The 26,540-nt window shown below is 38.8% G+C and overlaps 1 protein-coding gene across 2 annotated transcripts in view; it reads right to left on the bottom strand.

The window, feature by feature from the left end:
* Window positions 1–26,540, bottom strand: part of LOC139149397 (potassium channel subfamily K member 13-like) — a 49,172-nt gene that overhangs the window by 3,296 nt on the left and 19,336 nt on the right. The window contains exons 1-2 of one of the 2 annotated variants that reach the window (XM_070721133.1): window positions 22,238–22,570; window positions 21,107–22,080 (exon numbers count right to left, since the gene is read on the bottom strand). In XM_070721133.1, the coding sequence (XP_070577234.1) occupies window positions 21,107–21,470 (364 nt within the window). In that variant the 5' untranslated portion in view covers window positions 21,471–22,080; window positions 22,238–22,570. Of the gene's footprint in view, window positions 1–21,106; window positions 22,081–22,237; window positions 22,571–26,540 lie in introns of those variants that run through there. The other variant, XM_070721132.1, reaches the window with a different exon arrangement.

The following is a 26,540-nucleotide window of genomic DNA, read 5'->3' as shown; positions in this document are numbered from 1 at the left end:
GTCATATCATTAACTTAAATAATCGACTTTATTAAGCCCTATGTATTCCGCACATGGGCAGCACAACAACCGTTGCCATGACACCCAAACACCAGCGGCTTTGTCTGTAGTTTCCCCGTGCGGACAAGACCGCCCATACAAGAAGAACAATTGAGTTCCGTATACAATGATACACCAATTTACCTTATTATATTTCAAAGGAAATTGATTCAAATGGAGTTATATATATTTCATGTAAAAATCGTAGCTACGTAAAGTCAGACGACAAAAATTGAAACCCTTGATTGAAAGCGACGATAATTTTCTCCCTGAGCGTCACCATTCTGACAAAGAGTCTCCTGTGCAGTTTTCCCTCCTGTTTGTCATGGATAATATTCACACAAGGAAAGCGTTGCTTGTAGAGTTAACTCCCAATTTGGTGACAAGATGATTTTTTTTATTCGTCTAACCGTCCTCATCTCTCCAACTTTAACTGTCTTTGTCTGTCTGGTTTTCATCTCACGCATTTCCATATGAAATTGGGGCCATTATAAAATCTCAATCGAGCTGAATTCGATTATGGTACGTGAATGTTCGATCCAGTGGGATACTGTTCACGTATAGCATAGCATTCCCGACACGACACTACTGAGTCAAGTGTTTTGAATTTTTCATGTTTTTTCCTCTGGGTAAAAATTGACGACGGTTATTGAACACATCATCGACGCAACGAAATGAATACATGCGGGCAAGATGAACTCTTTCCAATCGCATGTTACTGTCGTTACGGCTGGTTGTCAAGGCGACCACTCAGCCGGCTATGAAGACCCAGGTCACACAAATTACTTTGTGAACAGTCGCACTGCACCGAGCATGTCACCATAATTAAGTTCTCGTAGGTTTCTTAATATCACATGAAATCTATTGAAAGCATCGAATGTAAAAAACTAAATTGGCAGCCATATATTAGCATGCGAATACATGGAGCTCTAATGGATACGTCTCTTAGTAACAATGACCAAATATGTCCTTAGTTTCCTCAATATTTTATAAAGCTGACTGAGAAAGAAATTTCAATATTCAATATTCTTCCCGCCACTTCCCATCACACACACAGCAAATTGGGAACGTCCGGTTCTTTCAGTGAAACTTGATCACACATGAGACATTCCATTTTAATGCTAGGGATGGAAACCGAAATCTCCCCAGCTAAGAGTAACGGGAGAATGTTAGGCCTACAATTTCGAAGATAACTTTTTTAGAGTTACAGACGAATAAATGGTTCATCTTGTTGGGGGATTTGGTATGAGCCAGTGAAAGAGATGCTGAAAGACGAGAGTGCGAGATATATCGAAGATGACGCATGAGCAGATGGGTATAGAACAACCATGGCGGATGGAGTTCGCACAGACGCAAAGAAACAACATTTCACTAATTGTAAATGGCCGTAGATGCCTTGATTTGAGTCTCTTTCTGACAGATTTTCCTTGAATTTCGCGGGTTTCTTTCTAGTGTGAAACTCTGGCGTTTAGCGATTTCCAATACGTTTTTCGTTCAGTTTTGCGTCCAACCATCACTTCAAGATTTACGAGTTGTCAACATAACATTATGGACGCATCGACATCTATGGACATGGGACTGTGTTTTTGTTTGCTCTCCAGTATCAGTTGATTTCGACACGAAGATGCTGACAATTTGTATTTTGACATTCTTGCAAGAATCAGGTTCAGTCTACTTTGTTTAATTTAGGGTTGCTACTTGCTAGATGCATGTCGAGACATCGGCTCACGTTACATACGAACGAAAAAGCTGTGACCTAACTTTATACCTCACCATCCGCTACTGAGAGGTAGTTTCTTATTTCCAAAGAGAAATACTCATTCGGTAAGCGCAGATGACGGGATCTTCAAAGTAACGACCGCACACAAAGACATATAAAGTTCGTTGCAAACTACATAGACATTATTTCAGGCAAGCTATTAGACGCCATCATCCAAGATACAGCTTCGCTCATGTCTCGTGTGTCTTGTCGCAAAACCAGGGAGCGAGACAAGGATAGCAAGATAGTTGAAGGATGGGAGTTTGAACAATGGCTAAAAGGTGTAGCCTTTATTATACAGACATGAATTACAGCTTCTGAAGTGATCATAGGAGCTACTATTTGCATGTAACGAATAGTTATTCCAAACCAACACGTTACAAACGCACCACGTGGAATTCTCTTCATTGTTCTTAATACAATTCAGGCATTGTGTTGTTTGTCAATTTTTCTAATTTAGTGAAACATATGTTGTTTTCGTCAACGTTATACTAAATATGAACTATTGGAACTTTAATTAATCAATGGCCGAACTGAAATGTCTCGTCAATATGGAGTCAACAGCCGCCAAGTGTATGAACCTCCATTTAAGATATTCTGAAAGTCTTGGGAATTATCTCTGTAACAGTTCTGTTTGTTTGTGAGTAGCATATACTCACAAACAAACAGTACTATGTTGTTTTAAAGATACAAGTGGTAAAAGCGGGCACAGTGTAAAGGCTGTTCCTGGAACAATAGTATAAATTATCTGTCATGTCGTTTTTATCATCCGTTTATTTCCAACGTGCTCAACAACACGTATTACTGTTTATTTGTTAGTAACAGTACTATGTGTTGTTGAACACGTTGGAAATAAACGGATGATAAAAACGACATGACAGATAATTTACACTATTGCTCCAGGAACAGCCTCTACATTGTGTCCACATTGACCACTTGTAGTACTGTTTACACACGGCATTACACGGGCTCTCATAATCCATGGGCGATCATATACACACCACACACCAGACTGCGACATCGGTGCGATGTTGAAAGTACATTTAAAAACACAGTTTAGCCTTTGTTTGTCTCATGACCTGTTATTTTGTGAAGTAATACCGTAGCCTCGATTTCAAGCACATTTAAAAGGTACAAGACATTAGTCTCGGATATCGTAAAAATCCAGTCATCTGTAACTGTTTGACAACATTATAGCACATATTTATAATTTACTAAAATCGCCTTGAAACGAGTTATTTACCGTTGAATAGACTTAAAAGACTGTACAAATGATTGCTTTTGTCATATTGCCAATATTATTCGATCACTACAGTGAGTATCAAGAATGTCGCGCTTCCCGATCAAAATGAGATTTTACTTAACGCTTGTGAATGCGTAGATCAGCTTGGTTGACATTTTCTTTGAGTTAAAAGAAGTAAAAAAAAGTAGTTAAGTCATCCAACTCATTTCATCAAATCTCGTTTACTGCCGCCGAGCAGATTTGCTGATCGCGAATTTTCATCAAATGGACTTAATTTGCTCAAGTTGTCTCATCTTAACACCTCTCGGAGGCTATGCATCCCTGGCAACATTCAATTCCTGCAACCTTTCAGTCGGCGTAACCCGGATATTGTGCAACATGTACGTGGCGCCTTCCTGTCCGCCAACAGTGCTCTATTGCAAACGCTGATTGGTCAAATATCCCTGCACGGGTCATAGTTCGAACACAAGGCAATCTGACCATTCGCAACGCATACGACGTCCAGGTGTATTTACCTGACAACCACTCCTATTAATGTTTATGTCTTCAACATTTTGCGCGACGGAATATTTTACCACTGTCTTACAACCAAAATATTCCAAACGTTTGAATGATTTATTCAAACACACATCATTCAGAATACGATGATAAGAGGGAAAGAGAAAGGGGAAAGATATTTTTCATATAACGTCGTAATAAACGTCCAGAAAAATATCGTTGAACGGAAAGCATGAAAACGTGCAAATTTTCGCAGACGCAGCTCACGTGACAAGGAGAGCGATTTTCTCCCGTTGAATGGAAACGAATGATGGGAACACCACACAGGGCTCGCTGGATATGGTTGCACTCACAGATTATCAGAGATACGCTACATGGTCCTGTCGTCGCTACGTAGGACTACGAATGGTGTAGATGATAGTAATAAAAAACACAGTAATTTTGAATGTTCTCTCAACGGGAAGTCCCTAATGTACGGTAGTTAAAGCTCGGAAAACCTTTTTTCGTATATTTCATATGCAAAACCCATTAGAGACATGGATGACAAGATCTTGCAGATGGGCGCTGAGACACGGATCACACGATATCTGTTTTATTTTTGAAAGTGTGGCATTCCCATGGCAACACGTCCGGGGGCATCTTACATCTATGGCGGTAGAATTGGCGACACTGTTTTATAACCCTTGATATTATTCCTAGACGGAAAAACAAATCAGGAAAGGTCAAAGTATAGGTTTGGAGTAGAATTGAGTATTGACGTTATTTTCAATAATAATATTTGTTCATCTTTACAGTAAGTATTGACCTTTTTACCACCCACAATTTGTGTAATATAATGATGGATATCGAGAAAAAATAATAACATTTATGAGCAATATGGCAAACTCATGACCCGAAAAATACACTCTAATGGGAAAATCATTCTGAAAGGATATGTTCGAAGTAAAAGATTGCCACAGTTTTCCGAATGCCCGTAAAATAAACACGATTGATTAAATGCACTTGTTAATTCTGAGATAAATTTTTATTTCCACCCCCTCTTTGGTTCGTTTCTACAGCTGTCTCCTCTCAATGAAAGTAGTTGAGAAATATTGGTCATCAAAAACATCATCCCAAATTCCAAAAATTTAGCGGGACAAAACTACAAGTGGAAACAGCCTGTGTATGATTAGCGCCGTCGAACACTGTGAATCACCAGCAGAATCGTATGAGCGCCCCGCCAACTTGTTAAAAATGGTCAGAGAAAATATTATGAATATTTTCAGGGTTTTTCTTTGCGTTTATACAATCTGCGAAAATGCGTTCATCACGTTATGTTGGCAGATAAAAGATGACATGAGATCAAATGAGAATTCATTATCACATCCGGGGAATTGAATTTTTTTCTCGTCAGAGAGAACAGGCACAAAATAAATTCTCATCATTGACAGTACGACCAGCAGTGTGTAAATAATAAATTGTTATTCCACAAATATGAAAGTATTCCCTGATTGCATGGAATTTGATTTCCCCCGGCAAGGGAAGCATAGTAACATGGCAGTGCATAATGACAAAATGTCAAATTATGAATATTCTTGTCACGTTAAGACCGGCATTTGTAGCCATGTAATACTTTATCATCGAATACCAAATACACGAATAAAGGCGATTAACAGAGGAAAATTAAGCCCGATTTTCGCTGGTTGGTGTAATCTTAAGGTTAGAAATTCAATCCGGTCTGTTCAGGGGGATAAAAGTCACCCGAGGGATCACAATATCACGAGATCGGATTTTTTGGAACGATTTTGATTACATTTCGTGTGAAGCAGTTTACACCGGTGGTACGAGAATGAAACAGATGGCGTACCACGCCGGTGTGTGTATTGTCAACGTTTTCATTTGGTAACTAACACCCAGAAACCAGGCAATACAGCCAATGAACGAAGAAAAGAAAGACAGAAAGATACCATAACATGACTGAAATAATACACGGCAATTATGAATCTTGCCCCCTTTTTGACATGGTCGCCATTTTGTAACACAAACCTACAGTGTATAAAGCGACTTATTTGTTCAGTTGCTGTGTACAAACTCGATGTGTCCTTGACGATGAACGTACGAATTCATTTACTCCGGGGAATGGCTATATTCCGCTCGAATTTTATTTAGTAATTAATAGTGCGACACAACACACATACAACAGTTTCAACGACAGCAGAAACAGATCGACGTCCGTCATGAAAGGAAAAGCGAACGCTGATTTTCCGTCGCCATTAAAAATGTGATGCTCACGTCAAAGAAACCGTCTGTTCAGATACGCCATTGAAAATCACCAAGCTTCGAATGTTTTTTTCAACCCTCAGTAGCGTTTGCCGTAGACGATGATCGGCGCCTCTCCATCTACCTCAGGTGTTCCTGGAGGTTTTTAATCATAGACTGTATTACCTCCGCCTTCGATTCTAGTCAAGTGCCCTTTGTGACGGAGGTCTCTTGTCTAATGTGATTTACAAATAGTGATGTGCTATATCGCTGTCGTCGTTATGGGAATATATATATATATATATATATATATATATATATATATATATATATATATATATATATCACTTGTATATGTCTTCTTCGGGAGTACAGTGCTCAATGCAGTATCGCAGAGCTGTATGAACAGAAATATATATCGGTTGATGATAGCAACGTATTTTATAATGACGCAGAGTGTCATGCTACTGCGAGAAGTCGGCGATTTACTAAAATTCGATTCTGATTGCATTGTATATCAGGCTTTTAGCCGTTGAGTTTGAGTCAAACAAACGTTTAAAGTGTTTAAAAAGCGGTTTTGAATCGCAATGTTCCTGTCCTAGTGCACCAAAGCGACTGAAAATCACAGTAATGTTGCAGATTCCAGAAACGAGATTGAATTTTCCGATTGCCTTTTGTCATAGTGTCACACCATTACTGTGATAAGATATATAGACTGAAAGCTAAAGCCTTTTTTATGAAAGCGGCGAAAGATTTCTCTTCAGCGCTTTCTGTTGAATGAGATGTCAGATAAAATCCGACTCTTCTAATGACTTTGTTGTCGTTGTCCGTGGAGAGTGGCGTAGTTGTCATGCTAATTTCCAGGCACCCTCGTTCGAGGACCGCCCTGAATAACTCGCACGCGTTGTCATGGAGATCATTTTCCACGATGGGAAATCCATGTTGTCAAGAGTGCGCTGGTCGGCGACGATCCGTGTAATGCTATTCAAACAACAGGCAAAAGATATTTCCTAGGATTGTAGATCGCATGCTGTTGTGTGTCACTCTTACATGGCTGCATATATGTATGCAGATATTACTCTTTACTATTTATAATTATGCAAAGGTATTTGTTGGTATTGATGTACCAATACAGCTATTTGAGACATGTGAATAAAGAGTGGATTGAGCGCATGAAATTGTTGTCTTCATTTGATGGTTAAATCCGATCGTTGCCATTGCTATCAAACGGTCATGCTTCGCGACTTAGCCGGGGGCAACATGTGATTAAAACGACGACTGCACTGCAGAAGTGCATTGTTCTACTCTGAACCTTTCCACCGATGAAGAACTCACGTGACCTCGGTACACGCAATTTACAACATTAAAGTACTCAGCGCCCACACTTTCCTGACAGACATGCTTGTATGTATGTATGTATGTATGTATGTATGAATGTATGTATGTATGTATGTATGTATGTATGTATGTATGTATGTATGTATGTATGTATGTATGTATGTATGTATGTATGTATGTATGTATATGTGTGTGTGTGTGTGTGTACATGTATGTGTGTACTATGTAAGCATATATGTGTTTGATCGTCTTTAATTTTAGGACAACTACAAAGTCTGTTTCGACTGCCTACTTGTGTGCAACCTTGACTCTATCTCATAACCATAATCAGTTGTCATAGTTCATAGTCAGTGTGATTTTAATGACGTGTCCCTCATCCATTTTCTAGTGTCCACCTTGGCGATGCAGTCACGTTTAAGCTTGAAGGGATGATACAAGTTATGGCTGTAGCTTAATTGCTGAATAAAAAAACAGTTCTTATATATTTAACGTTTTAGAATAAAACCTGAGTGGCTTACACTGAAAATAAAGAAATGCAAGAGAGGTGTTAAGAAAAACAGTCTGGCCCTCCGACACTGACGAGGGACAGTATCATAAATCCCCATTTTTGGACAGCATAGAGCTCCAGTGTATATCGGCAGGCTGCTTAATATGTACACTCTGTTTTCTGTATAACGATTTCATCGTGAAAAAACAACACAAAATGTGGCTTCTGCCTCGATTAGATTCATGTTGGATATAAAATGATGAATAAATAGAATATATTAAAAGTGGCTGTGTCTAAATTTTCGAGATGGCTTCGGGAAAGAAGGAATTTCAGTTCAAGAATCGCGTAATGCATTTTCTAAGTTTCCGATCACAGAGCAGATCTACTCTACTTTCCAAAGTCAAAGAATCATTAAGAGAAAAAAATGATTGATCGATTAGAGCATATGTACGACGAACTGAAACCGTAATATACAGTCTTGCTGATGACGTCAAAAGCTAGACACGAACAATTTTAGTCATTTTTCTTTTAGCAAACATTTCAAGTGTACCGTGAATCGCTATAGTCCCTGGTGATGATCAAATCAAACATTTTCCAAATGGGCGAAGCAGAAGAACGTCTCCAATGTGCAGAATATGCGCATGTAGGTATGCAATGATTTACTACCACATGACAGCGGTGCTTTTCTTCACAATTTTTTTTTTAAATTGCTGAGTTGTCAATGCGAAGTCGTTATGTTAGGCCCCACGTTTCGTATATTTCTGGATCCGGAAAGGAAGTAAGGTTAATGTCAAAAACACTACCTTCACTACACTATCACTATAAACACTATTAAAACACTACTTTCACAAGTTCGTATCGATACCGGTATTAGTTGTTTACATTACGGTTACTGGACTATTCAAACGTACTGAGCCTATACTTCAATATTTTACATATTTTGCTGCTCAAACCATAGACCCTGTTTCTCGAGGGTCTATGCTCAAACCTAGTTAGCATGCATGGCACTTAAAACCCACCGCCTACGCAATTTCTTATTTAAGCTTAAAGAAAGGGGGAAAGTGAGGGTGGGAGTGACAACACTCACGTTTTACCTCATGCACTGTGGCATGATAGATATAAATGGTAAATTTCCAAGGAGATTAACCCAGAGCGAATTGCCTAGCCTAGCCTGACATGAAAGACTCGCCCCAGCGCTCGTTCATCACTAATATTTTATAGAATAATTAGGCTTATTCCGTGATGCATTCTGGGATTGAAGACGTTCCAAGGCTTTGATTTAAAATATTGCCTAACAGGCAGGCAAATCGGTTCAGTGTTGACTTTGGCGCACGAGCTATTCTAAAACCAGCAACGCCTAAGTTAACGATGTTGCTACATGTGAAAAGAGTGTGAGCAATGCTATACTTAAAGTCTTCTGTGTCTTAATGATGGTAATTCCCTGTGATTTACGTTCAGGGCTCTAACGAGGAAGCTATGCAGCGCAAAATCGCAGCTTGCACACCCAGTACAACGCGACTTGGGACTTCAGATAATTCAAGAAAACTACAATTCCGCCCCATAAAAATCGCCGATCGCACACATCTGCAGATTTGAGTGATAGAAAAGATGACTTTACATTTTGACATTTGCGTGGGACGGTCTCATTTTAGCGCGCTCAGAGAACTTTAAGGAATTATTTCTGTGCCTAGTGTGAAATCGATTGAACATGGCGCTATGTGACATATTAAAGCGTACCCATTTGACTTAATACGGATATTGCTACAAAATTAAGGCGGTAAAACCAACGGCATTTTGTAAATGCAAGCACAAACATCTGATTGGCTGAAAGCTTGCTCTACTGCCGGCACACACAAAGAAAAACGTCAAGAAGGTATTCATTAATTTGTGACATGGAAAATAAAGCAAAAAACGGAAAACAAGTATATATATATATATATATATATATATATATATATATATATATATATATATATATATATATATATATATATATATATATATATATATATATATATATATATATATATATATTAAAGAACATTTCTGGTACACGTTCGGGCGAAATCAAAACTGTTCACACTCTTTTATCCAAAAACACTCTCTTCAGCCCGCCAACGGTCCTTTGCACTGTGATTATTAAACGGCAGTAATGAGATTCTGTGACAGTACATGGCATATCTGACGTGTAACATTACATACCACATGTGACACTTGAATATTTACCCACTGTTCGAACCCGTTACATAACAAATGAATAGGAAACCAAAACATAAAACTCTCTCTCACACACACGGTATCCCATCATCAACGGCGCCGTCACCATGGCAATGTCACGCCTGCGTCACAACCGAAGGGAACATAAATGACACAATGAGTGACCCGTTCTCATCGCCAGGCGTTGACGTAGAAACGTAATTCATCACACATGGAGAAAAAGTGGAAACACAAAGCAATAGCAAATGGACGACAAATTACATTTTTCTCAATAGAAACAATCGCGCAAAAACCCACTGTGCATTGATCCAAATATCCTAAAATATTAAATATTAAACAAGCAAACAAACGAAGCGGGATATGATAGTACAGCAACGATCTATGTAAATTCGAAATTCCTTGCCACATCTCTCGCAAAAATATGTATTTTCTCGTTTAGAGATGTAACATTCACATAGTACTTTTAAGGTTGCCCTTATTTTGTGACTGAATTCAGTGATTTGAAAGTTACAGTCTCGGTTTCAAAGGGAATTATGTATGAATTATTAGACAAGATATGCTGGTATGTTCATCTAAACCATCGAATAAATGGCTGAACTGGTAACCATGCAACCTCTTTACGCTGTCCAATTTCCTCGCGATGACTTGTTTCATAGTCTGTCTATTTCACAGTGATGTGTGAAACGCTGAAATGAACTATTTTTTTCGATGCTGGAAAATTGTTATTTTTAACTTTGTAGGGCTGGGTTTTGAAAACGATATGCTTATTCATAACCTTGCATTAAAAGAAATTTGCCAGAACGGAGCCGTTCTTCGACTGATGAGTTATCGCAATAAATGATGTGGTTCTGTAACGTTGCGTAACTTTGCTACCGTAATTTACAACAGTCGACACGGCAACTCAGTAACGGTTAGGAAAACACTGCTCACCTCATGACGTCATCGAAGAGGCCACTGGGAAAAGCGAGAAAGAGTGAAGGCTCAGAGGATCATTACGCGTGATATAAACAAAACGAAAGGAAAGGAATTTGATGCATACAAATTGGCAACCTTCCACACGCTGATTATCTTTATAAGCTGTTTCATTTTGTCAATTTTCATTCAAGGTTGGTCGCTAACCTTTGATATCCGATAGCTTTACTCAATTTTGGAATGATTCAATGTAGTCCAACACTATTAATGTCTTCAATAGTGAAGTGACAGTCCTTCAAAAAAGTCCCCCACGTTGAAAACAACAGAGCTACAGCAATTTAGATCACATTGTGCTAGAAGGCTATCGTCTTCAGAAATCAAGATGCATTGTATTCTGCAGGGCTGTCGATTATGATTTAATTGATAATATTCACAAGCCGCCGATCGCTTTGCCGATATGGCACGACATGTTGTGCACCGCGATTTCCTAGTTTATATTGAACGCGTTTAAAAGTCGAATAGATAGCTTAGATAGCTATCAAAATCCTCTGTCGTCCACTGTCGAACATATCGATCTCGTTGCGTATATCTCCTGCTGAAAACGTTTGCTTTTTTGTTGGGTGAAGGTATTCATTAGCTACATGCGTACCATAGCCTTTCGATACACATATATGTTGATGTATGCGTAGTTTGTTAAAGATTTGTCTATGTCTGTAGGCAGGGTACTTTTTTCATTGTCAGTTAGCGTCTGTCCATCAATATACTAGTCGGTTATTCGTCCATGATGTAAGCTAAGTCAAGTCGGCACGACGTCTTTTATTCTATTTGATAATCGGAAAGGTACATACGTATTTAACGCATGAAAACATGACTACATGTGCAATGTATATTTTTACATGTTTTTCGCGAAAAATAATGGTAGAAGAAATATCCGTTTCAGGCTTTATCCATTGCTTACGCTATGGGGAATGTAAATGTTTACAACAACGACCAGACGAGTGAATTATTGATGGGCTGCAGTGCTATCGAGACAATGGGGAAGCTTGGAGAGAGAGAGAGAGAGAGAGAGAGAGAGAGAAGAGAGAGAGAGAGAGAGAGAGAGAGAGAGAGAAAGAAGGAGATAAAGCGCAAAATTTGCCACCTGAAGGTAGCGTCGCACAAAACCAACATACTTTTTTCAAAGCCATATCTATTATCAAAAGATTACATAACCCCATCACGCTCTATATTTTCAAAAAGCAGAGAATTTAAAGTGTAGTAGGGTAACAATTACTCAAAGGATGAAGGGGTACATATTTAGGGCAGAAAACCTTATTTTGTTATTAATGATAAAATTAATTTTAATCACTAATTTTATTTGTCACTAGTTTATGAAATTTAATATCTCATTTGAAACAAGAGTATATGTAGAAAAAAAACTACAATTTTGTTTCGCATTGTCTATTCTCATCATTTTTAAATGGCAGAGGTTGTAAAAGACTTAAATTCAAAAGTGATTAATATCATGATGAGCAAAATCGAAATGACTCTCATTTATGGTGTGAAACTTTATTGCAAAACATAATAAAATGTCGTTTTGTTATATAGTACCTAAGAACATAATGTGAAAATTTCACCAAATTTGACTCTGCCAGAGTGGTGTTAAATATTTTTGAAAATGTTGAGCACGGGAGAAAAAAAGGAGCCAGGAATCGGGAATTGGCATAAATTTGCATAAATTCACTCTTCTTTCTCACCCATCTTACAACTGCTTGTCATGCTAAAAGATGAACCTACCAACATTATGATCTTGGGTTAACAATTTAATGAAAATTGAATCTTTGCAAAAGAGTGATTATAAGAAAAATTCGCTGTGTTATGTGCTCCGCCACCTTAAACAATCAGTTGCATTTCCTAAAAAATCTATTCCAAGAAAATCACTATGACTTACGAAAGTGGCGACAAGGTTACATAAATATTTAAAGAAAATTCTCCTGTGTAGCGTGACGCTCATACAATCCGTTGCTCACGGCCATTAATCAAAGAATTGTACCCAACTCTAGATTTATATTTAGATGGGATCAAATATGGTCATTATTTCATTTAAAAAGTGCATTGATTAGGAATCGAGATTTAGTCTGACTGAACACGCGTTTCATTGAAAATGTTTTATTTGCATGAGCAGATATCAGTTTAACGAAATCAACTCAAAGATTCTCGAATCGAGTGATTCGGATCAACTTCTACACCTGGCTATTCGGCGAAACGAAACTGAAGTCTGATTGAAAATATCAAATAAAGCGAAAAAGACGATAAGTTACTGTCAAAGAAACACCAGGCCACAGAAATGACCCCTATATTTTTTGAAGGGATACTTCAGTGATATCTGACTGGCTTACTTCTGTTTCGATTGCCATGTTTCAGTGCATTGCAAGCACGAGGCGAGGTACCGATATTCGCCATCGACGCTTCGCGGAACGAGGCCAGGCGGCGAGAATATCGTTCTGCGACTCGCTGTCATTGGTCGATTCGTTAAACGAATGACAGCAATAAATTGCAGACATGTCCACACAATAGTGTTTTGTTGTGGAGTTTTGCTCAAGACAGATTATGATTAAGATAGTATCTTTCTTTTGTTCCGCACGTCAGTCAAATTGGATTCTATTATTGTCTGTGTGGGAACGATTTCAAGGCAATAACACATTCTGGCGATGAGCGTCATTGGAAGAAGGCCGGGGAGGAGTCAACAATTTTTCTTTGATGGCATTATCCTCTTTTGTGAGGTAAAATGTCAGAAGGGAAGTAATTTCCATAATGTGCTCTGCTGTAGATTTCATTGCAGTCAAATCTCTGGTGCATAACGTTCGCTGGGATAGGGCGGATTAATAAGATGCCCATTTCGCTGTAATTAAACGGTAGCGTGAACCATTCTATAGTGAAAGCTTGCAGTCTACACAGAGCGTGTGCTCATGACAACGTATCGGCCTGCTTGCAGACTGAGTCGGTGCCTGGCTACCTCATGCCTCAGTTTTATCATTCATCAATAATTTAACAATAATGGCCCTAATAGTCCACTGATGATCAAAGTTGCCCCCTCCCCTCCTTTCCGGAATTTTTTTTTTTTCAGATCAAGGATATATTTTAGCTGACAATATGATAGGCGACTAAGCACCAATAAAACGCACACGGCCTGCATGAGCATGTAACAAACTTACCCAGAGGTCTCGGTTGCCTATCATACCTATAGATCAAATTTGGAACAGTTCCATGTCTGAACTAGCAGGATTTCCCCCCTTTCAGCATGTACATCAAACAATCTGATTGACGTGTCAGCCCTAATGACAGGGATCAAGTTTCATTAGCAAGATGGTTATCGATTGAAATGAGCTCATTAACTTGCGATGTTTAATTTGTATTTGTTTTAAATAAAATGGCAGTCTTAGTAACAGTGTATCCCCGCATTTCTCATAAATATCGATATTTTCACTGTCAACTTCAATATGCCATTTCTAATTTTGTCCCATCGAATTAGTCTATAATTTTGAGCAACAAAATGAAATTCTTGTTAATTTTCATTCCGATACGTTCCTTTCAGACCAGGTTTCCGATTGTTATGTCCCACCATTTAAACGCAAACAACAGCATGGGATGTGTTGATGACTGAATGTGCCATTGCGCATGGGCAGAGCGCAATAATTCGGATAACTTGCTCTCTACTCATTTCCCATGACACTTTCAACCCCTATTTGTTGATCAACGGGTGCAAAAGAAAATTACTGTTTGGGCAACCAGGCGTGCATAGCTGTGAAACGTGCAGGATACTTAGTTGCTTTGTCGACATGGAAACGAATACTATAATCCACGCCCTTTATGGGGAATCAACATCACCGTGACTGGCACGAGAACACACAAAAAACAAAATTCTAGTTCAATTTTTTATCGTTTATATTTGCGTCGGGGAAGTGCCCCGATTTTACAATTTGCCTTCGAAATCTTTCCTATCGTCGGTAGTTGATTTGCTGCAAAATACATCTGAAATGAGGGCAAGACATAAAATCCTGAGCACCTTTTCAAGAACCGGTGAGGATGCAGAAGTTACAGAGAAATGAACAATAAATCAAAAATCGGATGATCAAAAGTAAATTTACAAAGAAAAGTAGAGTGAAAGATTTATTCCTAGTTGTGTTATCAATGATGCGGCGACTGTTTCCCTCATTTTTAAATAACTGGAAATCCTCTTATCCGTTGTAATTTTTATGTGAGTGATCGCGTCGCTCACGCAATTTTGCGAGTTGCAACCGAAGGGTTAAAGACGTACTAACTTAAGTCGGACATTTTAATCGACCTTGTAACAGCCGCAGCAAAACAAAATCTTGATGGTTTTGATGGCAATATGAAACTGTCATTTCAATGCATACTGGTTTGCGTTACGAAGACGAAGACACCGAGCTAGAATCGTTGAACCAAGAACGACAAATATTTGTTTGTGGTTGGGTATTAAAAGGAGTAGTTTATCTTAAGTAAACGCCGATGAGAAGTCAGTTGAACCGAGCAAACTCTATGCAAAGAAGCTGCAATCCACTGAATTGATATTTGCGAAAAGTAAAATAACATAATTCTATATGAATAAGATAAAATATTTGATCAGTTTTGGAGAAAGATTGTAATTTATTCCCACTAAATATTTTTTATGATCAACGTTACCAAGCGTCCCTGGAAACGGCAATAACAGATAAACCGAGTTTCTCGTTGTCAACTTTGAATTTCTAAGACAGTTTTTCTCGTTTCTAAATGGTAAGGTCTGCCGGAAGCATTCAAAAAGAATTGTTGTTGTCACGCCTTACGCGACATCACATACTTTGCCATCAATATGAAAAAATAAACCGGATGAAAAGCTAGGCGTAGGATAGAAAGGACTATAATTAATTGATTTGAAAGGCTGACAATATGCTGCCACAGTTCCGTCACCGAGAACAACATCCAGTCGCATGGGGGAAGTAATGAAATCAATCGTAATGAACTTACATCTTTCTGAGTCAATCAACATAGAGTGCTTATGTTTATCACCATTTCTATCATGTTGAATTGGGTTATAATTCCATTATGTAATTTCATTAGCTCAATATCGCCGCGTTTTTTTGACATTTGTGTTCCTGACATGATCTCTCTCTTTTATATTTTCCGAAAGGGGAATCTATACAGATAGTAGTACTTCATCGCCTGTTAGGGGCAAGACGGGATATGAAACCGGGTAAGGGGAGGGAGGGAGGGTCGGCCTCAAGGCGAATGCGGGGTTCAAAATTGCATTTGAATGCGATGCGTTATTTTCCGGAACGATTTGGAAGCTTGAATTGACCTCTCTGCTGTGCTCCTTCGACGGAAAATAATTCGGCGACGGCCTCAGGGTTTGCACTCGTTTTGCACTTAGTTTCTATTACTTTCTTTCTCTTTCTCCTAGATTGGAAAAATTTAACGTCAGATTGAAGAGTTGACGAGGAGATGAGTAACGGTACGGTTCGGTGTTGTCCAGGGCTAGTCCCGGCACTCTATCAAAGGCGCTGTGCCATTTGTGAAATCACGTACATACAGTGGGAAAAGAGAGTGGATACATTTGTTTTAGGACGAAAAGAAATATCAAATTACACTCTCCATAATAGAGAGAAAAATCAGTAAACACGATAAATTTAAGTGTTTTTCAAATAGCTGTTCAGAGAGAGAGAGAGTTATGAAACTAAGCTTACAGAAGGTGAATTTAAATTTCTGTTGGTTTTTCCTCAGAAGAGAGGACGTGTCACATTGCGTAACATACATTCTCAAGTGCTAGACAAAACCGGCTACTGTGGATACTATGTCGGTACTACGTATTAATATTGTTCTAAAATGACAATAAAAACCAAACATTGGAAATTGAGAAAAAAATGAAAATGAGGGAAGAAAACGGGTCAGTACAGTGACACTGTCTGGCAAGTCTGAAAGACAGGCACTGCAACACAAACTCAAGTCTCACAGGGAGTGGGCTTGGCAAAATCCGCTAAAGTTCTTACATTTACAACCAGTGCTAAGAGGCAAGACGACTGTGATGAGTGTATCGCTGACATGCAATAGCTTACGGAATGCAGGGAGACGGCGAAGTCGCCCGCGACCTTTGACTTGAAGCAACTTAATTCCGGTTCAAATTGATGGGTTAGTCTTTCGCTGTCTCTTTCCAGGTACTTTGCTCTCAAATGGCATCTCCAGGCATGGAAGAGTAAGCCCATAGATTTGGACAAATTCTCCAATACTTGTCCATTATTGCCCCGGGGAGCTGCACCCCTATGGTACTAATTACAAGCGTACCTAGTAACGTTCGGGTTGTAGGGACATTTAGGACCGAAGTCGGGGGTGATTTTAGTGTGTGTTTCATAATTGCGTACAGTGCGTATACTGTTGTCTGTCCAACTATATATCATGTTACGTTGCTGCTGTCACTTATCCTTTCTGCAATCAGACTGCCATGGAAGGTTTTTTCACCGCGGTGCCCTGGACATACTGATGCAGAATAAAATTGTGAATATTAAAATCACGAAATGTAGACTCGCATTGCGTGAACGATAAGCTGGCTTTTGGTCCGATGATGTGTGGACATGCGTAACTCCGGGCTTTCGTTGACAGTCATGGACATGTGTGCGAGCCGTTTTCCATTGCGCAGTTGAAGAACGCGCGAAAAGGCAGCAAAAATTCGAGGGGACGGCACTCCCCTGCTGCACTTGCCTCATAGCAACGAGCAAAACATGTTGCTTTTGATTATTTGAACTGTTCAGATTTCGTTGATTTTGGCGCACGTGTACCGATTATTCGGCTTATGTTTCACAGATACATCAAGGGTCATCGAGTGCTGCGTTTCAAATATATCTCCACGTAAATCAACCTTAACGTAATCGACTGAAATTTCATGCTTTGAATCCTTTCCCTCTTTTGCATTAAAAATAAATTAAAACGGTGGTGTTTTTTTTCAATATCCAACATATTCCACTGGTGCTGCTGATAATATAAACAATGCTGCATATTAATATGACGAAATTTTATACGTTGCTACTACCATTCTCATTTTTTAAAAAATACTCATTTGTCTCGCAAGTGGCCTTATACTCTTATCACGTATAGCCTTTGATTTTGAACCCAGGGGAGTTCAACTTAAAGGCACTTCTTACGCGACGAGAGAATGACGAAGCCATTAAAACAAACCGTTACAATATATGGAAAAATATGGTGATCTAGTCAAGATGTATGATGATTGACTCCCGTTGCTTAGCGACAGGGATCATCATCACACGGTGCTTATTATCCGGCGAGGGATTTTTTACAGTTTATGTTTTCCGCACGGATTGTACCCGTCTACGATAAAACTAACGTCGCGATGATTATGTCCAACCCACGTTAAAAGTCGCGATGAATAGCGTAGCAACGCTGTAATTTACAACTGATGAGGAAATTTTATGAAAGTCCCTTTAAAATTACATGTATCATTTGTCGAAAAGATGATAGAGACTCACCAGAACTCAAAATGCACATCATAATATATACAACATCAGGTGATGGAAATAAATTTTAGTTTTACATCTCGTCTGTTGGGTTTTTTCGCTGCTATTTTAGCATGCTTGTGAGCGAAACCTCACAGTAAAAAAGATCTCACAGGGAAAAGTCGGCGAATAACAATCAAAAACACTGACTTAGAATTATTGTGTCCTTGATATTTTCCACGTAATAAATAAATGAACTCATAGCGACAAAGGTTGTAATATCCTCTCCGCTTCAACACATATCAATCAAAAAGGCCCGTTCTCAAAGGTGAATTTTTTAACACCGCGCCTTCTCCTTTTTTTCTGTTTCGTATGGGAAGTTCCGTCAATTTTCTCTCATATTGTAGTTTTCGCAGAATTATCACAGTGTTAAAGCTTTTAATCTACTTCATATCGCCATTCTTTTCAGAAATAAAACGCGCGAGGAAACGATCTTGTTTTGCCGATGTCAGTTTCCTAGTTCATTGCACATTTTTATTCAGAGTGGCGGCCCTATAGCCTGGAGTCTAATGGAATCTTTAGTCTGTTAAAATAATTTCTTTGTGCCCTTAAATCGAAGGAAACACCGGAAAACAACCCAATCGCGTTGTTATATTCTGAAACAAACACACCTCCAGGAGCATTTTTTGACGTAAAGGTAGCCAATCTGATAAATGTTGAAATTGGAATTTTTTCGCGTACCCGACCTACAAATCTGAAATTGAGAACATATTGTACGTTCCACTTCGACCGACATCATACAATGGTGTAAGTTTTATAACTTCCAGGATATAGGAACACACGTCGGTGCTATGACCTGTACGTTTGTCTGCAATATGAATCATAATGATGGAACACGTATTCTAGCTTTTTCCGACACAGTCCCACGAAATATCTCAACCGTGAAGAATTGTCTATGTGTTTTTTTTACTTCATTAGATTCTGAAACGCGCCCAGTCGAGATAAACCGAAAGTCGATATGCAATCACCGCTGTCCGTCTGTCAGGGTAGAAAAGCACTGGGCTTGAATCGCTCATTAACGTCAACTGGTGACACACATTGAATCACAGATACGGATACATTCAGCAGCAGTCACCGAGGGCAGACAGTCATAAACTGTGCGTATTTGAAGAGGCTTTACGACATTGCGATATTGCAAATTTATCTCGCCTATTCAAATTTCGTCGTTCGTATTTACTTTGTATGCAGAGTACACATACAGACGAATACGTTCTAATAATGCCATTTATATTGCAGCCATATTGGGAACCTTGAATGTACGCAGCTTGCAGATATATCATCTCAACTCTATTGTTTGTGGTCTTGTTTACATATTTTTTTATTCTCTGGCGCGGCAGCAGTACTTTAGACATAAAAAACATGACATTTTCAGCACTGAGATAATTCGGATGCTGTGATAATGTGATTTTTCTTTCGAAAATTGGAGTGCGGATCCGACATAATGGACACTTGGTTTCGTACGGGATGACGCTCTCATTGCTTCGTAAACAGGGAAATGTGTATTGCCACTCTGAGAAGCAATCGGGAACAAATTGTGTCACATTTCAGCCTTTTCCCCAAATTACATTAGCTGATCATGAAAATGGCGATCACCCTAGCAATCGTGATGGTCTCGTTAGAGCAGTGATATATCGAGGCCATTCATTTGTTTGTGGTGTGGTTTTCCTTGAATAATAGGTTTAGTTTAGAATTTCGTACTGCCAACGGTCCACAATTCAGCGTTTACGAAAGACAATGCTGGTGAACATTTTACACGAGCTGCAGTATCTCTTCAATGTCCCGTGTTTTGTTTAACAGAGGCTTATATTTTCAATTGCGACATGAACCGCTTTCATTCCATGGAGGTTGTTCATCACTAGAGGCATTCTCCATAGGTGAACAGATGGCCAATTGAAATGATTTCAACTTGTAAATTTCCTGTGTCTCATTCTGCAACGGTTGCTATGGCCCAATTCAAGCCGTGTCTGCGGATAACGTTTTCCCCCCTTTTTTAATTCAAAGCACTCTCGTTCGTGCGATTGTTATCGATAGTTTTTCTCCTGATTCACATCTGAGCACATTCGTCATGTGACTTCTGACTGTCCATGGATTTTCGTTATTTATTTATTCCTGTATTTTGAATTAATCATTTCTGTACATCATCATCTTAGTTTACGTAATAATGCAATTAATTTGGGCCATTTTAGTTTAATTTTGCAGTTTGCAGTTTGTTATATTTTGTTTTGACAAAGGCGTTCATGGTCGAAATAATGAATCATGGGTCACCACGTATATCTTTCACGATTTTTTAATATTTTATTTCAATATTTCATCTCTTTTTAGTAAAGATTCCCTACCCGCGTATTCATTTGTCTATATCTCTATTTATCATTCAGACTTTAACTCAATTTATTGATTAATTTTTACTTTCGTCGCTGCGCTATAACTTTGCTGGAAAACACCAAGGCGGGAGGCTGTATAACGTATCACGGCAACCGTCGTGTGATGCAAACCGTGAAAAAAAAACAACCGCGGTATTGCGCCATTTTAGGCTTCGATTCGAGCGAAAAAAATGATTAAATAAACCACCACATAAAATAGATGAAATTCCAAATTAAACACAAGTTGCGTGGTCACCGGTCTCACAATTTCCCTGTGAAAAAGTAGTTCATGTATTTTGGTATTAGACAAGAAAACAGAGTTGTCATGAGGAGAGAGATACGGGTACATTTTTGGGCGGGCTCGTCCACACACATACTTTCGTTTACACGAATCGACGCAGCGACCACCTGTGAGATTAAAGACGGATACTTGAATGAGAAATAATAAACTGAAGACTTTAAAGTCATCTCACTTACCTATCGTAGAAACTACTGTACAAACAAAATAAAATGATCCGGAGAAATCCCAACGATCTCTCTTTTTGTTTCGAAGGAGTCCCTTCGCCGCCGTTTCTGCGTGCAATGATAGAAAATTCTCAAAATCTTCTTGAAACTCCGTGAACTCAGTCACGTTCATAGTCCTGTTCCATTTGGATAGAAACGCCTGCTTTTGCTCTTCGTAGTCGATCTTATCCTTCTTTTCTTGTTCGTGCTCTATTGCTGAAAATATTGACGCTCCAATTAGTAGGTAAATAAGGATAAAGATCATCAGGAGTACGAAGCGGGCATTGTCCTCCCGAAGGTGTATGATGTTGCACCAGCCACCGTTGTTCCGCGCCATAGTCAGTGGCACACTCCAAAACTGTGCGTCAAATTTGCGGTTTGATTTGGAAACAAATCGGTGAATTGAAAAGCAGAGAGGCAAGTCCCCGTTTTTCAATTCAGACTGTTGCCCTTGTTGGGTTTTAGTTTGTCCGACTAGTCAACGGCATCCATGTTGATCCGTCAATAACATTTTCAATGTGAACATTTTTATAGCCAATACAAAAATGCCATGAATATATAATGAGTATTCTTCTTTTTTGCTTTCGACGTCTTTGGTTCGAAACTCCTCTTCGTCAAAATTCGCCGCCACGTCTGTGAAATTTCATCTCGGTACACTTTCCGTTTTAACACACTGATGTACCGCCAAAAGAACGTGCTCAATGAAGGCCATACTCCTCTAGAGCATATGGTCGACAGCTCCAAACGATGCCAGCACTGTTGTCGATAAACAAGATGGCGATAAGCGGCAAGAAGCAACAACCACAAATAAATAGCTATCCCTTCGTCGTTTTTTGTTCCTCTTGAATACTGACTAGTAGACCTCTCCCGCGAACATTTCGAGAAGATATTCAAAATCGATGTTGATGAGGATGAAAAATGTCACCAAGGTTCGGGTGATGATCTCCCTGAAATAAACGACAGTTACAATCAGTGAATATGTAATTGGTCAAAATGGCTTTGAGCTCTCGCGAAAAAAAGGGGGGTTGTGTTTAAAAGAAAAAAAATAATTGCCTCAGTATTGCCATGGAAGCAGAATGGAGAGCCAACATAGCATATTCCTACCCCTGAGATGTGAGGCTGTCCCTTTCAATTACAATTAGCTCGCTGCAATTCGATTGGCTGGTGTGGGTCACAGGCTCTTCTAATCTTCATTCAGCGTCCCCTCGCAACGGCGTTCATATACGAAAGAAGATACGTTGTGCGCGTGCGCCGTTTCCACACACGCGAAAATTATTTACAAAGTCACAATTTCTCATTTAAAGCAGTCCCAGAAAACTCCAGGAACGTTTTCCAGTCACTGGTAGAACAGGTGGCAAGAAAAAGTCAAGGAATTCCGATAAAATCAGTGTTCTCTGAGAAAGAATCGATCGCAGACAGCTGCCATTTAAGGCCTTTTCAGAAGAGAACAGGTGCAGCTGACGATGAATCGATCACGTGACTATCACCACGCTGTTAGTATTAATATTAATTTCTTGTGTATGCTAATCGCAATACGTTTTCAAATACCTCAGCACACTGAATATCAGCTCGATTTCACCTGAATTCTGAGCGATAATATTTCGTCAGCTATCGTGTCATGGTTGTAGTCAGGGCATTCGGTCATCCTGTCATCCACTTTAAGGAGCCCACATCCTAGCTAACGAAAAAAACACCGGCGGGAATGAAGTCATTGTTGCGATAGAATCTCGAAACAAACCGATAGATGTCGCTGTAGTTTGAATTCACCGACTTCTGCATACTGTCTGCCTCTGCGTGAACTTTGATGCCGGTTCATGGACACCTCGTTTTCACGGAAAGAGTAACACATGAAAATTCCTGAAGTTCGCACCAGGGGATATCCTGTCAATCTTCTTCGTTTTCCGATGTGAAATTCATTTGTCAAAGTGTAATAAATAATGCATTTAACTTAAACTCTACAGAATGTGTAATACTAATGACTAAAACTAGTTTCTATGATACGGGTCTTGGATGGGTTGGAGTCTCCAACGAATAAAGAAGGTTGTAACCTCCACTAAGAAACAAAAATAAAGCGACCAGGGCTTATAATCTTGACAGTAGTGGTTTTGCTTCCCCATTTTGCTTTCTAGCGTACCAGTGGACTTACAGGAACTAACAAAGGTGGTAACATGCAATATTTGGCGTCATTGACAAGACACAAGGGCAGATGAAAAACCATGCGATCAATCAGGTTCATGTTTGCCTTCAATTTTAATGTATAGTAATCCATGGACCAGAATCAAAGTCTGTTTGTCGATGTTTTTGATGCAGTGTTGAATACTCATTTTTTGTTAATTCATGAATTTTCATACTCTGGAAGTCATGTCAAATGGAGCGTATCGTGGGACATTGTTTGTGTTGCTAATTGACTCAGGATTAATCGATTCTCTGATGGTGTAAATGAATGCTGATCAAAACTGTGAATGTCCTTGCAGCAATTAACCTTTGTTCTCATGATCATATTCATCAGAATGGGCAAACTAAAAATTAATTGAACTTTTCGCCCACGCGAAAAGGACAAACGTTTGCTTATTTGTGCGGGAATTGTTCTCGCGGATATGAATTTTGGAAGGAATCATAATATTTGCATCTATGGAAAAACATGAAAAATCATCGTTCAGACCTTTCAAGTAAGCTATCATTAAGCAGTGCGCAAAAATTACAATGACAATCAAATTGCCATGAGCTTCTTTGAGATTTCAACCATGTCTCACTTTTTTTATCAATTATTGTACTTTTGTTTCAGTCGATAATGCATTCTTTTAAGTAAATTTTTGATCCTTTATTACCTTTATTAGTACGGTATGCTTAGAAGCAAAGCATGAAATTAAATTTGAAAGACGAAACAAAACAAAACGCTGTAGGAATGTCTGAGAATACAATTATCAGAATTATTGCTCATCAAATGATTTACAAGGAAAGTTACCATAACTGTCGACGTAATTCTCCACGTTTTCTTTCAAATATTTCATTTTGTTACTTCTATAGGTATACCGAGCTGTTCAACATATCTTTCATGGACATCGTTTGTGCAGAAAATTGAACGCGTGACCAGAATTAGATCTATTTTTGGCGGTGTAGTGTTTGTGAGATGGATATTAATCTTATCGCAAACTTCCTGGTTTTCATAAATTTTGTTTATTTTATGGTTCGCGCTGAAAAAAAATGATCTGCATCGTAAATTCCAAACACGCAGAGAGTGAAAAGACAAGTCAGTTCATCATAATCTAAAGACTGAATTATTTATATGATATATTCAGAGAGAGAGAGAGAGAGAGAGAGAGAGAGAGAGAGAGAGAGAGAGAGAGAGAGAGAGAGAACTAAAGGTATCGCCACATCTTTTCATTATAACTTCTGTTTCGAACCATATAAATTCATATTTTTCTGTCAAGATCAAAGTTAATTGTTTCCTTTACCAGCCACAAAGACCATACCCGGCTTTTCATCGCACAAGACGGAGTTGTGAGCATCAGTATCAAATGAGATTCCTTTCGCTGGTATTTCCCTTTTCTAGCAGCCTTGCGCTTCAAACCCTTTGCAAATTACACTGCGCAAGCTTGTAATGTACATTGCCATTAGCTTGTCATACCCGGATCATGAAAGTGAATCACCGTTTTACAGCCTGCGGGATATTTATCGTTTTTTGATACCATCATTGGAGTAAAACAAATGATGTCACCGCAGCTCTAGTTACTAATGCACTGAATAGCGCCACACTTGCTCTTGCCGTCTGGTAAACTAGAATGTAACATTGTTGATGGAATTTGAAGTCTTTACAGTTAAACTGGGGATTAAGAGATTGAATGACCTCGTAAATGCATGCTTTGCTACGTTATCAATGTCCAAAGAGCGAAATTACGTGAAGTATCTCTTCTCACGATGATATTTAAACCAACCACTACAACGCAGAGAAGAATATGATGCGTACAATTGTTTCTATTTTCTAGTGATGAGGTGGCGTGTCTTTTGTTTATCAATGATGTTAAATTAAGAAAAAAGTACGATATTTTAGTTTCAAACTATGTGCCCGCGAAAGCGCCAGGAATAGCTTTTGAAAATTACCCGCATATAGAGATATTAAAAGATAGATGTTTGCAAATATGGGGATGTTTTCCGGTGTGATATTCACCTATATTTATCAAAAATAGCTCTTTATTTCAAAAGTTCCAAAATTGTGATATTACTGTCTGACTTTTCGAACGTACGGGCGTCAGCTTAAAGTTAGTTTCTCAAACACTCTAAGCATGTTGTGACCTGATGGAGTTTCCGATGGCAAACCATCCCATCCCATGGAACTTCACAGTTAGAATCTTAAAAACAAAACCTTCAATGATTGCGTCTATGTGCCTCTAAGAAAATATTATTTTTGTACGATTTGACCATCATGCTTTTCGCGTTGTGACGATGTAAAAGCCACAGGTCAATTAAATGGGCCATAGGGTCTGTAAAGGATTAACTTTTGTGAATATGTATCGAGTCAGATAAAGAAGATCCATTTGCGACACAACCTGTTATCAAATATTGATATTAATATTTAGGCTAATAAGACTAAAAGCATCACGGAATTACATTGAAATTCTAATGCATTGAGACGTGGACTAAACATACAAAAACACACGTTACCCAATTATAGGCAAACTCAATAAGCACAAAAAGCTAAAAGATCTAGTATTGCAATCAGAAGGATCTGAAAATCTCGGATGAAAGTGAAAATGTAAATTTCAATGCAAATACTATTCTGTGTTTGTGTAGTCATATTCTCCAAAAAGGCGAAGAAATGTTTCCTGGCTCGTTGTTTGTCAGATTAAAGAGGCAGTAAATTTTGATTATATTTTTATTACTTTTGTTCTTTAAATCAAGACTTTGTGCGTTTCTCATTCTTCTCCCTAAAGCGTGATTAGAGATAAAGTATCAGCCCTTCTCACACTGCGTACAGTATGTAGTGTCCTTGTTGGCAAACACGCCAAGACGATTTGACCGACTAACTCAGCTGTTAATTTTTTGCGGGAAATTTTAACTAACAATGCTTGGTCAGATGACATGGAGATCTGTTGGTGGAGATTGTCCATGTTAGCGGGAGGAGATATGTGCATGTTCTACCCATTTGTGTCAGTACCGTCACAAAAGAAGGCAATAATTGTCAAGACACTGTGCTGCTGCGGCATATTTCATAGCGCCCTTGATGAAAATTGCCATCGGTACCCTGGATCGGAAAAGAGTACTTACCCTTATTATTATCATTATTATCTCACAACAGGTGATCAGCATTGCTTAATGAACAGGTGGCCTTGATACATGATAAATCAACTTCGTATTTATGTTCATTGTGTAAAGAAATGTGCACTTTACTCAGCAAATGTAGTTGGCA

This window comes from Ptychodera flava, chromosome 14 (genome assembly GCF_041260155.1).
Source record: "Ptychodera flava strain L36383 chromosome 14, AS_Pfla_20210202, whole genome shotgun sequence".
Classification (NCBI taxonomy): Eukaryota; Metazoa; Hemichordata; class Enteropneusta; family Ptychoderidae; genus Ptychodera; species Ptychodera flava.
This window is presented reverse-complemented; position numbering and strand designations above follow the sequence as displayed.